Consider the following 18,244-nt stretch of genomic DNA (forward strand, 5'->3'; position numbering starts at 1 on the left):
GCTGGGATAGATGACGCCGATATCACAGAAGCCTTTGGGAATGCCTGATGATGTAATCACCTAGGCGGCCGGGACAGGAAGTGGAGACAGAAATGATCAATTAAAGGTATTTAGGAAAAAAATATACATATATATATACATTGCCAAAATGGACTGTGAAAAGAGAGACCATTGTCTATCAGGGGAGAAAAAAAAAAGGCTGGAACTCCGCTGAAGGTAAAGCAGGATTGGCTTCCATGCACATCTGCACCAGATTCTGAGTGCACCAGTTTTAGTAAATCCCCCCGTGTGTACATGAACACAGAGGCTTTTACCGAGTTGAGTTCAGGGGTTTTGGCAAATAGACACCAAAAGCTCCAAAACTCACGTGTAGGAGCGACAGCATAGTGAGGCCTTAAACATGACGCTGTCAAAAAACACAGAAACTTTTTTTAAAGGAAGAACAAAGTACAGTGTCTACCGCCCTGTCCTTCACGAAGCTATATTCTTAGACAAGCTTTAGGAATGTGGAATATATACCACATCTACCTACCTCTTGTGGAGTTCCATGTACTGGCAGTGCCTGACTCTGACTTGTCTTTAGTGGAGAGCTGTCACTCTGCAACACAAGACAATATCCATGTAATACTGCAAAAATAACCCCCTGTACCTAACAAGAGTTCTTAGTCTTCATTTCAAATTCATAGTGAAATCTCAATTCATAACATCTTCAGACAGCAGTAATAGGACTTAAATCTAAAAAGGCAAGGAGCCGGTAAACAAGAACTGAAACTTGAGGTTTAAATAGAAACTTCTGGTGAATTATCTGAAAGTATACATAGGCGGGATTCTCATTCAAACCTAATGCAGTTTTATATGCGTCATCAACAGATTTGTAACTTATGTTGTCATTTGCTGCCAGAATTCAAGGCATGGTATATTTTTCAATAGTTACATTGTTCCAAGCTGGACCAATGTAACTATGTACACTCACTGGCCACTTTATTAGGTACGCCTGTTCAATTGCTTGGTAACGCAAATTGCTAATCAGCCAATGGCATGAAAGCAACTTGGTGCATTTAGGCATCTAGACGTGGTGAAGACGACTTGCTGAAGTTCAAACTAAACATCAGAAAGAGGATTTAAGTGACTTTGAATGTGGCATGGTTGTTGGTGCCAAACGGTTGGGTCTGAGTATTTCATGAACTGCTTATCTACTGGGATTTTCATGCACAACCATCTCCGGGGTTTACAGAGAATGGTCCGAAAAAAGAGCAATTATCTAGTGAGTGGCAGTTGTGTCAGAGGTCAGTTGTGCCTGGTTGATGTCAGAGGAGAATGGGCAGACTGGATGCTGTGACATTCAGATGGTAGGGTCAGAATTTGGTGTAAACAACATGGATCCATCCTGCCTTGTTTCAGTGGTTCAGGATGGTGGTGTAATGGTATGGGGAATATTTTCTTAGCACTAGCAAGGTGTACCCAATAAAGTGGCTGGTCAGTGTATATACCATATCTGGCTGATGTCCCTGGAAGGTCGAAATCACTGAAGTGGACACCACTACTCCAATGATCTCCGTTAGCGTCCGGGTGTCGTGCTGCTGATGCATTGTGAACACAGGAGGTGCAATGCTTTGCACTTTCTGAATGAATTCAAGGCTTTCTCTGATTGGACAAGGTGAATGGTGCCCGCATTCCGCATAACAATTTATCAGGTCAGCCACTCAAAGAGGGACCCTGAAACAAGTGGAGATCACTGAAGTAGCAATGTCCAGCTTCCAGGGGCACCAGCCAGTAATGGGATACACATAGCTGAACAATTACAACTATGCAAAAATATACCATGCCTGGAATTCATCTTGACACATCCAAAAAATGGACATGAAATTTTTCAGCCAAAGTATGTTGCATTGACGTGAACCAACACTATGTAAAACGCTGACTAACGTGTGCATTCACTACTGTGTGGTAATACGCAAGCGTTAAAAAAGCATTAAAATGGCCCTATAAAGAAACTAATCCTAAATACCGTATTTTTCACTCCATAAGACGCACTTTTTTCCCCCCAAAAGAATGGGGGGAAATGTCTGTGTCATATGGAGCAGCCGGCCCAGTATTCCCGCCGCTGCTGTTAGAATACTGGGCCGGCCGATTGGCTCATCTGTGCAGCAGAACATGCACCTCGGTCCTACGGTGTCCTCGCCGTCTTCTCTCCCGGGCGCCGGAATATTTAGTATGGGCACCTGGCTATGACAGCTTACAGCTTCACAGCCGGGTGCCCACTGTGCATGCGCGAGAGGCATGTCACGTGTCCCAAAACATGGAGAGGGAGGACAACTTCACGGAAGTGGGAGCGGGTATCTGTCAAATTCAGGTACCCGCTCCCCCCCCCCTGCTCCCCAAAGGTCTGCAGTCTCTGGGCATCTCCTGTACTGTGTCCGCAGTCTCTGGTCATCTCCTGTACTGTGTCCGCAGTCTCTGGTCATCTCCTGTACTGTGTCCGCAGTCTCTGGTCTTCTCCTGTACTATGTCCACAGTCTCTGGTCGGTCATCTCCTGTACTGTGTCCACAGTCTCTGGTCATCTCCTGTACTATGTCCGCAGTCTCTGGGCATCTCTTGTACTGTGTCCGCAGTCTCTGGTCATCCCCTGTACCGTGTCCGCAGTCTCTGTTCATGTTCTGTACTATGTCCGCAGTCTTTGGTCATCTCCTGTACTGTGTCCGCAGTCTCTGGGCATCTCCTGTACTATGTCCGCAGTCTCTGGTCATCCCCTGTACCGTGTCCGCAGTCTCTGTTCATGTTCTGTACTATGTCCGCAGTCTTTGGTCATCTCCTGCACTGTGTCGGCAGTCTCTGGTCATCTCCTGTACTGTGTCCGCAGTCTCTGGGCATCTCCTGTACTATGTCCGCAGTCTCTGGGCATCTCCTGCACTATGTCCACAGTCTCTGGGCATCTCCTGTACTGTGTCCGCAGTCTCTGGGCATCTCCTGTACCGTGTCCGCAGTCTCTGGTCATCCCCTGTACCGTGTCCGCAGTCTCTGGTCATCCCCTGTACCGTGTCCGCAGTCTCTGGTCAACTTCTGTACCGTGTCCTCAGTCTCTGGTCATCTCCTGCACTGTGTCCGCAGTCTCTGGTCATCTCCTGTACTATGTCCGCAGTCTCTGGTCATCTCCTGTACTGTGTCCGCAGTCTCTGGTCATCTCCTGTACTGTGTCCGCAGTCTCTGGTCATCTCCTGTACTGTGTCCGCAGTCTCTGGTCATCTCCTGTACTGTGTCCGCAGTCTCTGGTCTTCTCCTGTACTGTGTCTGCAGTCTCTGGTCGGTCATCTCCTGTACTGTGTCCGCAGTCTCTGGTCATCTCCTGTACTATGTCCGCAGTCTCTGGGCATCTCTTGTATCGTGTCCGCAGTCTCTGGTCATCCCCTGTACTGTGTCCGCAGTCTCTGTTCATGTTCTGTACTATGTCCGCAGTCTTTGGTCATCTCCTGCACTGTGTCCGCAGTCTCTAGGCATCTCCTGCAGTATGTCCGCAGTCTCTGGTCACTTCCTGTACTGTGTCCGCAGTCTCTGGGCATCTCCTGTACTGTGTCTGCAGTCTCTGGGCATCTCCTGTACTGTGTCCGCAGTCTCTGGGCATCTCCTGTACTGTGTCTGCAGTCTCTGGGCATCTCCTGTACTGTGTCTGCAGTCTCTGGGCATCTCCTGTACTGTGTCCGCAGTCTCTGGTCATCTCCTGTACTGTGTCCGCAGTCTCTGGGCATCTCCTGTACTGTGTCTGCAGTCTCTGGGCATCTCCTGTACTGTGTCCGCAGTCTCTGGGCATCTCCTGTACCGTGTCCGCAGTCTCTGGGCATCTCCTGTACTGTGTCCGCAGTCTCTGGGTATCTCCTGCACTATGTCCGCAGTCTCTGGTCATTTCCTGTACTGTGTCCGCAGTCCATTGGTTCAGAATATTTTTTTTCTTGTTTTCCTCCTCTAAACCCTAGGTGCGTCTTATGGTCAGGTGCGTCATATGGGGCACGGTAATTCTCTCCCTCCCTATTCCGATGCCACTCAGAGCTCCAGTCCTCTTATCAGCCAGTAGGGCTGTGCAGTTGTACGCATGAAGAGCTTTTGTCCATACACATCAAGGGAAAGCTGTCTTCTTTTAAGCCTGCAGGTTGACAACTTTTCTATACAGGATTTTGGAGAATAGGTCATATATGTGCAGTGCCATGTGTGCCCACTAGCTCCAAGAGTGCTGTTTGGCCTGACATAGGCTGCCACTTCTGGACCAAGTCACCCGCTGATTTGAGCGGAGTCCATGGGGTATAACTAGAATGGGAAGGCTCTTAAGGTCAGAGACATCCAGTCGACTATCAGCTTCAGTAGATCAGCATTGGCAGATCTATGTTTTCTCCTTCTAAAGATTTCCTATAACATAGGGTGGGCAGTACTTACCTCAGTTGGGGAGTGTGCTGTCTGCTGCACCGTGTGAACTGCGAGAGAGACTTGTGCTGCCTTGGTGCCCTGCGGAGTGCTCTGCACCACCAGACGCTAACACAGAAAGGAAAAAAAAACAGTATGAGATCCAAATCAATTACATTTCCTACATCTACAGACATATAGGAATAGGAGAACAATGTAATGGAAAATCTATGTATGACTCTACTAGATGAGATGTCACTACAACAATGCATGCTGGGTACTATGTCAATCTATATGTTCCCAATAAGGCCACAAATCTGGATCAGGAAAAGTCTCCCATCCTGTTGCAGCATAACACACACAATGACAAATGAACCATGATGACCAAGACGGACCGAGATAATAAACAGGCTGATTTTTTTTAAGGTAGAGCAAAGAGGAAAGATGGAGCAGTAAACTGTAGCAGCCAATTAGATTTCAGTTTGCTGGCATGTGGAAAATGAATCCTGATTGGTTGCTGTAACTTATTTAATAAGCTTGGAGGACATTATGACAATGGGGCCTACAGACACAGATAACGGAGACTAGTGTCAGCATGGTGACATACTTGCTGAGCTAGCTGCAGAGGGGACACGGCAGTTACTTTAGGCTGGACCCTGGCTTGTACCAGCAGTCTCTGTAGTGTAAAGGCAGAGCCGGCGTTGGAGAAAGGAAAACAGCATGTAAGAAAAAGTCCAAAGGAAGACATGTAACACAAATTAAACTGAACCTAGACAGTAGATTTAATTTTGTGAGCTTAATTACAGTAAACCTCACCTGGCCTTAAACGAAGAATTCCAAGCAAACATTACATTTTCCCATGCTGTGGGGCTGTGCCTATGTCTAGGGTTTCAGAAAGCAGAGATATACTTATCTAATCCGCTGATGCTCCGAGTGCAAGACCAGTCCCTGCCACTCCTGTCCCCCCCTCCACGCTAGCAGTCTTGTGAATGGGCTGTTCCTGCCGTCATCACGCCCATAGACTGGCTCTGGACATGAGGGCTGTAGGAACAGTCCACCGCTGGATGTGGGGGAGCGTGGTTTTCTGGATAATCGAAGGACGTGGGGGAGTGTGGTTTTTTGGAGAATCGAAGGACGGGGTAAGTATAGCTTTTCCCTGAGCCCCTGGACTGAACGAGCAGTTAACCCATGCAGTGCGGACACAGACTCACTGCATGGGAAAATACAAATTTGACGGGAGTTCAGCTTTAAATGTTACAGCCCCCGGTGCCTGAAACATGTTAAATTTAAAACCATGTAGAATGCAGATCACAGTGCTGGCCCTTCGTTTTTCATCCTGATTTAGACACATTATAATATGTGTGTGTGTGTATGCATATATATGTATATATATATATATATATATATATATATATATATATATATACACACACACACACATTATATATATATATATATATACATATATGCATACATACATATACACACATATATGTATATATATATGTATGTGTGTGTGTATACACAGTACATGTGTATGTATGTACATTGCCTTGAAAATGTATTCATACCCCTTGAAATTTACCATATTTTGTTATGTTACAATCAGAAACATAAATGTATTTTATTGGGATTTTATGTGATACACCAGGGGTATTGAATTAAAATTCAAGGAGGTCTGGTCACTAAAATTTTCTTCTGGCTGAGGTCCTGAATAGGGTGTGCCAATCAGTGTGCCCCCTTACATTAGGTGTTGCCATCAGAGTGCAACATTACATCATGTAATGCCATCACATCAGGTGTGCCCATCAGAGTGCCCCTTTACATCAGGTATCCCCAGCACAAAGCCACCTTACATCAGGTATTCCCGGCAGAGTGTCCCCTTACACTCAAAGTACCCCTTTCCAACATATTTCCCCATGAGAGTGCCCCTTTCCATCACATGTGCCCATCAGAGTGCCCCTTTCCATCACATATGCCAATCAGACTGCCCCTTTCAATCACATATGCCAATCAGACTGCCCCTTTCAATCACATATGCCAATCAGACTGTCCCTTTCCACAGTATGTGCCCGTCAGAGTGCCCCTTAATATAAATGTGCCCGTCAAAGTTCCCCTGAACATAAAATAAGGGGCTTGCTGATGGGCACATTTTATGTTTAGGGGCACTCTGACTGGTACATTTATATTAAGGGGCACTCTGACGGGCACATATATAAAAAGGGGCACTCTGACTGGCACATTTATATTAAGGGGCACTCTGACGGGCACATTTATATTAAGGGGCACTCTGACGGGCACATTTATATTAAGGGGCACTCTGACGGGCACATTTATATTAAGGGGCACTCTGACGGGCACATTTATATTAAGGGGCACTCTGACGGGCACATTTTATGTTAAGGGACACTCTGATGGGCACATTCTATGTTGTGCCCATCAGAGTGCACCTTAACATTAAATGTGCCCATCAGAGTCCCTGTAAGACTACACCTTACTTTGAGGGCAGACAGGAGCTGTGCCGGGATCCTTGCTGAAGGATGCTTGTGCACAGGCAGGGAGCGGGAGCCGGAGAGACAGTGAGCTGCAAGGGGCGCACATGTGATGTCACGCTGCTGTGACGACTGCCCTGCTCAGCAGCCAATCTGTTATGGTGGGCTGGAGGTCCAGAAGGGAGCGCTGTGATAGACCAACACAAAATTGTACATAATTGTGAAGTGGAAGGAAAACGATAAATGGTTTGCACAATTTTTTACAAATAAATATATGAAAAGTGTGACGTGCATTTGTATTCAGCCCCCTTTACTCTGATACCCCTAACTTAAATCTGGTGGAACCAATTGCCTTCAGAAGTCACCTAGTTAGTAAAAAGAGGCCACCTGTGTGTAATTTAATCTTAGTATCAATACAGATGTTCTGTGAAGCTCGCAGAGGTTTGTTAGAGAACATTAGTGAACAAACAGCATCATGAAGGCCAAGGAACACACCAGACAGGTCAGGGATAAAGTTGTGGAGAAGTTTAAAGCAGGATTAGGGGAAAAAAAATATCCCAAGCTTTGAACATCTTGTGGAGCACTGTTCAATCCACCATCCGAAAATGCAAAGAGTATGGCACAACTGCAAACCTACCAAGACATGGCTGTCCACCTAAACTGACAGGCCGGGCAAGGAGAGCATTAATCAGAGAAGCAGCCAAGAGGCCCATGGGAACTCTGGAGGAGCTGCAGAGATCCACAGCTCAGGTGGGAGAATCTGTCCACAGGACAACTATTAGTCGTGCACTCCACAAATCTGGCCTTTATGGAAGAGTGGCAAGAAGATAGCCATTGTTGCAAGAAAGCCATAAGAGGTCCCATTTGTAGTTTGTGAGAAGCCATGCGGAGGACACAGCAAACATGTGGAAGAAGGTGCTCTGGTCACATGAGACCAAAATGTAAGTTTTTGGACTAAAAGCAAAATGCTATGTGTGGCAGAAAACTAACACTGCACATCACCCTGAACACACCATCTCCACCGTGAGACATGGTGGTGGCAGCATCACGTAGTGGGGATGCTTTTCTTCAGCAGGGACAGGGTTTAAGGGTGTGCACACTTATGCAACCATATTTTTTAAGTTTTTTATTTGTACTTCCCTCCACCTAAAAGATTTCAGATTGTTGTTCAACTGAGTTGTACAGTCTATAGGTTACATTGACCGCTTCCGTCTGCCCTATAACAGAAATACTGCTACAGGGAGGCAGGGGTGTGCAAAATCACGTATATATATGTGATTTTGCATTTCCGGGTAGGGGGCACGTGCGAGCCCTACCCGCGCCGCCATTTGTAGCCATGGCTGTCAATCACCGGGTCCCGACCGGTAATTACTCGCCAGCACCCAGTGATTTCCGAAGATCTTCGACGGGGAGGAGGACTGTTTTGTTTAGTAACAGTCCTCGTCCCTGTCAGCTCAGGCACACTGCTCTGGATGGCTGTGCACAGCACAACCATCCAGAGCAGTGTGATTACAGTGAAGCACCAACACACCGCCCCCTAGTAAAACACTCCCTGCACACAGTTAACCCTTTGATCGCCCCTCATGTTGACCTCTTCCTGCCCAGTGCCATTATTAGTACAGTGTCAGTGCTTTTTTTTTTTAGCACTGGTCACTGTATTGGTGTCACTGGGGATGTCAGTGAAAACAAGCCAGTCCCCCCCCCCAGTGTCAGAATGTCCGCTCAGTCCTGAAGTCCTGTTATAAGTCTCTGATCGCCTCCATTACTAGTAAGAAAAAGAAAAGAAAAAAAAAAACAGTATTTATGCTGCTATTTGTAAACGCTAAAAATTGTCGGGCTTTTTTTTTTTTTATAGTGTGAAAAGTAAAAAATGCACAGGCAATCAAATACTATCAAGAGAAAGCTCAATTCGTGGGAAAAGAAGGATGTAAATTTCATTTGGGTGCAGCGTTGCATGACCGTGCAATTTTCAGTTAAAGTAACGCAGCACCGTAATGCAAAAAATGGCCTGGTCAGGAGGGGGGGGGGGGGGGGTAAATCCTCAGGAGGGCAAGTGGTTAAAGGTGGAAAAAGTTCAGAAATGATTCATCTGTGTCTCATTTTTTTACGTCACAGAAACCTGACATTTTAACAGGGGTGTGTAGACTTTTTATATCCTCTGTAGCTATCCTTTCCCCCATGGCTGTCCCTACCTAGCTAGCCTTTCCCCAATCGCTATAACTACTGAGCTAGCTTTTCCCCACTGGCTGTCCCTGCTAAGGTATCCTTTCCCCAATGGCTATAACTTCTGAGCCAGCCCTTCCCCATTGGTTGTCCCTACCTAGCTATCTCCTTTTTAATAATTCAGAAATGATAGGTGTCGGAAAATAAAAGAGTAATCTGCAAGTTGGTATCTACTGTTTACATAGTTCCATAGTTAGTCTGGCTGAAAAAAGACAAAAGTCCATCCAATTCAACCAAAAAAGAAAAATAAATAAAAAAAGTTATAATCCTACACCAGGGGTCTGCAACCTTTAAGACATAAAGAGCCACTTGGACCCGTTTCCGAGAGGGAAAAAAAGACTGGGAGCCGCAAAACCATTGCAACATTTAAAACAAATCCGACACTGCATATATTGCAAAAAGCGCTCTGGTCATGAAGGGGGTTTAAGGGCCCAGTAAGCAAAGGGTTATTCAGGGCCACAGTGTATCATCATAATCACAATCATAGCCTAAGGTCAGTGGTGGGCAACCTTTATTTTCAACTGAGCCAAATCTCACCAAAACCACGATTGAAATTTATTTTGAGAGAAACATTTTTAAAACTGAAAATACATCCCCCATATAGTAATTCATCCCCCATAGTAATTCATCCCCCATATAGTAATTCATCCCCCATAGTAATTCATCCCCCATATAGTAATTCATCCCCCATATAGTAATTCATCCCCCATATAGTAATTCATCCCCCATAGTAATTCATCCCCCATATAGTAATTCATCCCCCATATAGTAATTCATCCCCCATAGTAATTCATCCCCCATATAGTAATTCATCCCCCATATAGTAATTCATCCCCCCTATAGTAATTCATCCCCCATAGTAATTCATCCCCCATATAGTAATTCATCCCCCATATAGTAATTCATCCCCCATATAGTAATTCATCCCCCCTATAGTGTCAATTCACTTACCTTTGCTCCGCGCGTTCCTCTCGCTGTGTTCCCGCGCCGTTCTGGTCTTCAGGGCGGACTGTGAGAGGAGAGGAGTTCGTCACGCTGCCCCGCCTACATCCTGACAGCCAATGTTTGCCAGCGGGCGCCCGGCACACAGAAGAGCTGCATTAAAAGAGCCGCGGCTTGCCGACCCTATTGCCTGTCACCTGGTGGGCAGTGTGCTCCGGAGCCGCAGGAAAGGTGAAAAAGAGCCGCAGCCCAGCAAAGCACGATCCAATTTGCTCCTGCAGGGGAATAAACTTCTTCCTGATCCCCCGAGAGGCAATCGGATATTCCCTGGATCAACTTTACCTATAAATATTATATCCAGTTATTATTATATTATATTATTATTATTATAATAGATATATTCCTCCAGATGTAAAGAGTGGCCCCTTGTCCTCTGTGATGACCTCAGGGTGAATAGCTCTACACCGAGTTCACTATATGAACCACTGATGTATTTATACCTGGAGATCATATCCCCCTTATGTATTATACATGGAGATCATATCCCCCCCCTTATGTATTATACATGGAGATCATATCCCCCCTTATGTATTATACATGGAGATCATATCCCCCCTTATGTATTATACATGGTGATCATATCCCCCCCTTATGTATTATACATGGAGATCATATCCCCCTTATGTATTATACATGGAGATCGTATCCCCCTTATGTATTATACATGGAGATCGTATCCCCCCCTTATGTATTATACATGGAGATCGTATCCCCCTTATGTATTATACATGGAGATCATATCCCCCCTTATGTATTATACATGGAGATCATATCCCCCCTTATGTATTATACATGGAGATCATATCCCCCCTTATGTATTATACATGGAGATCATATCACCGTTATGTATTATACATGGAGATCATATCCCCCCCTTATGTATTATACATGGAGATCATATCCCCCCTTATGTATTATACATGGAGATCATATCCCCCCTTATGTATTATACATGGAGATCATATCCCCCCTTATGTATTATACATGGAGATCATATCCCCCCTTATGTATTATACATGGAGATCATATCCCCCCTTATGTATTATACATGGTGATCATATCCCCCCTTATGTATTATACATGGAGATCATATCCCCCCTTATGTATTATACATGGTGATCATATCCCCCCTTATGTATTATAAATGGAGATCATATCCCCCCCCCTTATGTTATGTATTATACATGGTTATCATATCCCCCCTTATGTATTATACATGGTGATCATATCCCCCCCTTATGTATTATACATGGAGATCATATCCCCCCCTTATGTATTATACATGGTGATCATATCCCCCCCCCTTATGTATTATACATGGAGATCGTATCCCCCCTTATGTATTATACATGGAGATCGTATCCCCCCTTATGTATTATACATGGAGATCATATCCCCCCTTATGTATTATACATGGAGATCATATCCCCCCTTATGTATTATACATGGTGATCATATCCCCCCCCCCCTTATGTATTATACATGGAGATCGTATCCCCCCTTATGTATTATACATGGAGATCATATTCCCCCTTATGTATTATACATGGAGATCGTATCCCCCCTTATGTATTATACATGGAGATCATATCCCCCCTTATGTATTATACATGGAGATCATATCCCCCCTTATGTATTATACATGGAGATCATATCCCCCCTTATGTATTATACATGATGATCATATCCCCCTTATGTATTATACATGGAGATCGTATCCCCCCTTATGTATTATACATGGCGATCATATCCCCCCTTATGTATTATACATGGCGATCGTATCCCCCCTTATGTATTATACATGGAGATCGTATCCCCCCTTATGTATTATACATGGAGATCATATCCCCCCTTATGTATTATACATGGAGATCATATCCCCCCTTATGTATTATACATGGAGATCATATCCCCCCTTATGTATTATACATGGAGATCATATCCCCCTTATGTATTATACATGGAGATCATATCCCCCCTTATGTATTATACATGGAGATCATATCCCCCCTTATGTATTATACATGGAGATCATATCCCCCCCTTATGTATTATACATGGAGATCATATCCCCCCTTATGTATTATACATGGAGATCATATCCCCCCTTAATCTCCTCTTCTCAAGAGAGAATAAATTCAGTTCCTCTAATCTTTCCTCATAGCTGATCTCCTCCGAGCCTCTTATCAGTTTAGTTGCCCTTCTCTGTACTTCCTCCAGTTCCCCAATGTTCTTTTTGTGAATTGGTGCCCAAAACTGAACTGCATATTCCAGATGAGGTATTACTAATGATTTGTACAGGGGTTCTCATTTGTACATTTGATTTTCTTTATTTACAAAAAGGATGTTAGTATGGATCGCAGAGTTTAGGCAAGGATGGTTCTGCAGCCTGTAAATATTACAGTATAAGGATACCTGTGTAGCTATTTACCAGATGTTTAATGCTGTTTTTGTATGATCCTTTTTTACATGTTGCCCTGATGTCCACCAAATTCTGGATATGATGCATTTACCTCTGTGGTTTTTTTTCTTTGCTGTGAAAAAATTTTAAAAACTTCCATAAACAAAACTGATTAAATAAAAAAAAAATAAAAAATCACAGGATTGGGTGGCAGGACAGGTAACTGTGCTGTTTTATAGGCATTGCTGGAAGCAACAGTGACTTTTAGGAGGTTGTGTGTTCCACAGAGGAATGGCCTTTGTGTCCTTCTCCACACTGTCTATTCAATCAACTTGCTAATAGAGACTTTGTTTTGTGAATCCTGCAGAGTTCCACTTCATCAGCTGCCAAAAGAGAGCAACCCAGCTGACTACCGAGATGCTTGGCACTGTGCAGCTTCCTTAATCACAAGCCTAGCGCCATACCTGCTGAGCAGCTTGTACTTGCTGCACCACCTGTGTTGGCACAGCGGTCTGCGGAGTAGAGGATCCTCCAGGACTCAGCTCTCCATCACTGGCTCTCATGGCTCCTTCTGTGGCAGAGAAAACAGTCTGTGTGAGGAGAATATCTCTGGGGTACATTTCCAATACAGCAGAATGGTAAACCTCAAGCATTAGCTAAGGGCCCATTTAAATCTATGTACAGTGGATATAAAAAGTCTATACATCCCTGTTAAAATGTCAGGTTTCTGTGATGTAAAAAAAATGGCACCACCTGCCTGGAGTTTGCATGTTCTCCCTGTGCCTGCGTGGGTTTCCTCAGGGTACTCTGGTTTCCTCCCACACTCTAAAAAGACATGCTGGTAGGTTAATTGCCTCCTGTCTAAATTGGCCCTAGTATGTGCATGTATGAATGTAAGTTAGACATGTATGTATGAATGTAACCGTCGATTGTACACCCCTTGAGGGTTAGGGACTGATGTGAATGTACAATATATATGTAAAGTGCTGCGTAAATTGACGGCGCTATACAAGTACCTGAAATAATAAAATAAATAAATAAATGAGACAAAAGATAAATCATTTCAGAACTTTTTCCACCTTTAATATAACCTATAAACTGTACAACTCAATTGAACAACAAACTGAAATCTTTTAGGTGGAGGGAAGTAAAAATAAAAAACTAAAATAATCTGGTTGCATAAGTGTTCACACCCTTAAACTAATACTTTGTTGAAGCACCTTTTGATGTGATTTCAGCACTCAGTCTTTTTGGGGATGAGTCTATCAGCATGGCACCTCTTGACTTGGCAATATTTGCCCGCTCTTCCTTGCAAAAACTCTCCAAATCTGTCAGATTGTGAGGGCATCTCCTGTGCACAGCCCTCTTCAGATCACCCCACAGATGTTCGATCGGATTCAGGTCTGGGCTCTGGTTGGGCCATTCCAAAACTTTCATCTTCTTCTGGTGAAGCCATTCCTTTGTTGATTTGGATGTATGCTTTGGGTGGTTGTCATAATGAAAGATGAAGTTCCTCTTCATGTTCCGCTTTCTAGCAGAAGCCTGAAGGTTTTGTGCCAATATTGACTGGTATTTGGAACTGTTCATAATTCCCTCTACCTTGACTAAGGCCCCAGTTCCAGCTGAAGAAAAACAGCCTCAAAGCATGATGCTGCCACCACCATGCTTCACGGTGGGTATGGTGTTCCTTTGGTAATGTGCAGTGTTGTTTTTGCACCAAACAACTTTTGGAATTATGGCCAAAAAGTTCAACCTTGGTTTCATCAGGCTATAACACATTTTCCCACAAGCTTTTGGGAGACTTCAGATGTGTTTTTGCTAAATTTAGCCAGGCTTGGATGTTTTTTTTAATAAAAAAAAGGTTTCTGTCTTGCCACTCTACCCCGTAGCCCAGACACATAAAGAATACGGGACATTGTTGTCACATGTACCACACAGCCAATACTTGCCAGATATTCCTGCAGCTCCTTTAATGTTGCTGTAGGCCTCTTGGCCGCCTCCCAGACCAATTTTCTTCTCGTCTTTTCACCAATTTTGGAGGGACATCCAGTTCTTGGTAATGTCACTGCTGCGCCATATTTTCTCCACTTGATGGTGACTGTCTTCACTGTGTTCCATGGTATATAATGCCTTGGAAATTCTTTTGTACCCTTCTCCTGACTGATACCTTCTAACAATGAGATCCCTCTGATACTTTGGAGGCTCTCTGCGGACCATGGCTTTTGCTGTAGGATGCGACTAAGAAAATGTCAGGAAAAATCTACTAGAACAACTGAACTTTATTTGGGGTTAATCAGAGGCACTTTAAATGATGGCAGGTGTGTAGTGACTCCTATTTAACATGATTTTGAACGTGATTGCTTAATTCTGAACACAGCTACATCCCCAGTTATAAGAGGGTGTGCACACTTATGCAAACCGCATTATTTTAGTTTTTTTATGTTTACTTCCCCCCTTAAATGATTTCAGTTTGTTTTCCAATTGATTTGCACAGTGTATAGGTCACATTAAAGGTGGAAAAAGTTCTGAAATTATTTATCTTTGTCTAATTTTTTTACACCACAGAAACCTGACATTTTAACAGGGGTGTGTAGACTTTTTAGATCCACTGTATATGCCTAGAGGTGTATTTTTTATAGTCTTAGGTAAATGTGCTGTCATGCATTAGTGTGTTTCTTTTATGCATTGACGTGTTATTGACATGCATTGACTTTGTTTTCAAACCAAAATGCATGTTATATGTGTTTTGATGCATTGCCTCCTATGGGCTTGCCATGACATTAAAACCAGAAAGAAAACAGACATTTATTTTCAAAACACATTACACTGCATTGCCGAGATGGGAATAGCCACTATTTTTATGATGGGTTAGAAACATGCGGCTTAGCGTGTTAAAACTCAACAGTTTAAATGAGTCGGTTGGGGGGGTTGGGAGGGGACCAATGAAATCACAGATATGCCTAGTTAACATACATTTGTTGAAAGAGAGATACAGGGGCTGCCATTGCTGACTGCCTTCTGAAAATGCTAGTTGCCTGGTTGCTATCCTGACTGGTGGCTGCAATACTTTTTACTTAAATCACAAATACAGAACAAGGAAAGAGATGGTGAGGAATGAAGGCAAGACCTTACCCTAGCTCAACTGCTATATTTCAAATTCATCGGCTGGAAACCGATGCTCTGGCTGGGATGTTCAGGCCCCAATATTATTATTATTATACAGGATTTATATAGCGCCAACAGTTTGCTCAGCGCTTTACATTATAATGGGAGACAGTACAGTAACACTATGATTCAATACAAGAGGGGTTAGAGGGCCCTGCTCCTTGGAGCTTACAATCTAGGAGGGAGGAGATAGAAGTACAGGAGGAAATAGCTGTGGGGGATGGAGTGGTAGGAAGAGTGGAGGAGATCGGTAATTAGCTGAGGGCGGGGTAGGCTTCCCTGAAGAGTTGGGTTTTCAGAGTGTGCCTAAAGGTGAGCAGAGTAGGTGATAGTCTGAGGGATTGGGGTAGGGAGTTCCAGAAGATGGGGGAAGCCCTGGAGAAGTCCTGGTGACGAGCATGGGAGGAGGAGACCAGGGAACTAGAGAGTAGGAGGTCTTGTGAGGAGCGGAGAGTACGTTTTGGGTGGTATTTGGATACCAGATCGGTGATGTAGTTTGGGGCAGTATTATGAACAGCTTTATAAGTCAATGTTAGCATTTTGAATTTTGGGCAATCGGGAGCCAGTGGTGGGATTGGCAGAGAGGGGTGGCGGATACGGAGCGGTTAGTAAGGTGGATGAGTCTGGCTGGAGCATTCAAGATAGACTGAAGCGGGGATAGCCTGCGGTGAGGTAACCCGATGAGGAGGGAGTTACAGTAGTCAAGTCGTGATATAATAAGGGAGTGAATGTATAGACAATATAAAGCAAATAACACTGGCTACTCTGTATATTTTTCACGATGATTCTTTATTGGCTACATGTAAAATGACACAGCATACAAAGCACTAATGCGTTTTGGCCAGTACAGCCTTCCTCACTATGAGGAAGGCTGCACTGCCGAAACGTGTTAGCACTCTGTACGCTGTGTCATATTACATGTAGCCAATAAAGAATCATCGTGAAGAGTATACCGAGTAGCCAGCTTTATTTGCTATAAAGAGATGGTAAAGGTCAGAAATGACTTTATGTACATATCTAGAGAGTCAGTATACCAGCCAGGCAAACCCCATTATCAGGAAAGGACAGCAATGGCAGCCCTAGTGTTTCATTTAGGAAGTTAAGATCATACCTAACCTCTTACATCCTAATGGTAGTAATCCACTGTACACTGGTCATGGGAAGGTTAACAAATGTTGGGATTTTTCAATCCATCCCTTCATATTAATTCAGAGCCATCACTCACCAGATACAGTGACCACAATGTACTGCTGGGGGGCTGGAGTCTGCGGTCCTGTTGTCTGGGTGGTAGGTGTGGGTGGAGCCACTTGTAGTTCTGCCACATACTGCTGAGGTGTGGCCTGGCCTGAAGCAGGTGGAGTCGCCTGGAGTTCTGCCACGTAAGTCTGAGTCGCCATCCTTGTTGGTGAACAGGTCTGCAACCCTACAGGACACTAAGGAGATCAGGAGTTGTTACTGGTCTGCTGCACTTCCATGTTATAATGATATACAATGTGTGTGCGTATATATATATATAAATAGGACATGAACAACCTACAGAGGACTGAATTCAAAGACACCCCGAAAATCATAGTGAAAAAATTATGCAGCAGGCTAGTCCATTTTGCTAAGATTTCATTGTGGCAACTCAGAATGGTATTCTGTAGTTTGTATGGCCCCCACCTGCTTGTATGCATGCCTGACAACGTCGGGGGGGATGCTCCTAATGAGACGACGGATGGTGTCCTGGGGGATTTCCTCCCAGATCTGGACCAGGCTCCCTTCGCTTCCCCAGACCATCACTGACAATTGGTCATGATGAACGATGTTACAGGCAGCATAAGATTTTCCACGGCTTCTCCAGACCCTTTCACATCTGTCACATGTGCTCAAGGTGAACCTGCTCTCATCTGTGAAAAGCACAGGGTGCCAGTGGTGGACCTGCCAATTCTGGTGTTCAATGGCAAATGCCAATCAAGCTCTATGGAGCACTAGAGGACGTCAGGCCCTCAGGCCACCCTCATAAAGTCTGTTTCTGATTGTTTGGTCAGACATTCACACCAGTGGCCTACTAGAGGTCATTTTGTAGGGCTCTGACAGTGCTCATATTGTTCCTCCTTGCACAAAGGAGCAGATACTGGTCCTGCTGATGGGTTAAGGACCTTCTACGGCCCTGTCCAGCTCTCCTGCCTGTCTCCTGGAATCTCCTCCATGCTCTTGAGACTGTGCTGGGAGACATAGCAAACCTTCTGGCAATGGCACGCATTTTTATACCACCCTGGAGGAATTGGACTGCCTGTGCAACCTCTGTAGGGTCCAGGTATCACCTCATGCTACCAGTAGTGACACTGACCCTAGGCAAATGCAAAACTAGTGAAAAACAGTCAGAAAAGATGAGTAGGGAAAAAAATAACAGTGGCCTCCACCTGTAAAACCATTCCTGTTTTGGGATCATCTCACTGTTGCCCATCAAGTGCACCTGTTGTTAATTTCGTTAACACCAAAGCAGCTGAAACTGATTAACCCCCTCTGCTACTTAACTGACCAGATCAATATCCCAGGAGTTCAAATAACTTGATGCTATACTCTGAT

At 44.4% G+C, this 18,244-nt stretch overlaps 1 protein-coding gene across 5 annotated transcripts in view; it reads right to left on the reverse strand.

Annotated features, from left to right (window-relative positions):
- Positions 1–18,244, reverse strand: part of RFX1 (regulatory factor X1) — an 82,044-nt gene that overhangs the window by 56,462 nt on the left and 7,338 nt on the right. For 2 of the 5 annotated variants that reach the window (XM_089652643.1, XM_089652647.1), the window contains exons 2-6: positions 16,899–17,106; positions 12,973–13,079; positions 4,998–5,066; positions 4,424–4,519; positions 533–598 (exon numbers count right to left, since the gene is read on the reverse strand). In XM_089652643.1, coding sequence (XP_089508769.1) covers positions 533–598; positions 4,424–4,519; positions 4,998–5,066; positions 12,973–13,079; positions 16,899–17,070 — 510 coding nt within the window. In that variant the 5' untranslated portion in view covers positions 17,071–17,106. The remainder of the gene's footprint in view (positions 1–532; positions 599–4,423; positions 4,520–4,997; positions 5,067–12,972; positions 13,080–16,898; positions 17,107–18,244) is intronic. The other 3 variants (XM_089652645.1, XM_089652644.1, XM_089652646.1) reach the window with 3 other exon arrangements.

The sequence above is a fragment of the Staurois parvus genome, unplaced genomic scaffold (assembly GCF_062004578.1).
Source record: "Staurois parvus isolate SC_StPar_1 unplaced genomic scaffold, SC_StPar_1.0 ptg000689l, whole genome shotgun sequence".
Lineage (NCBI taxonomy): Eukaryota > Metazoa > Chordata > Amphibia > Anura > Ranidae > Staurois > Staurois parvus.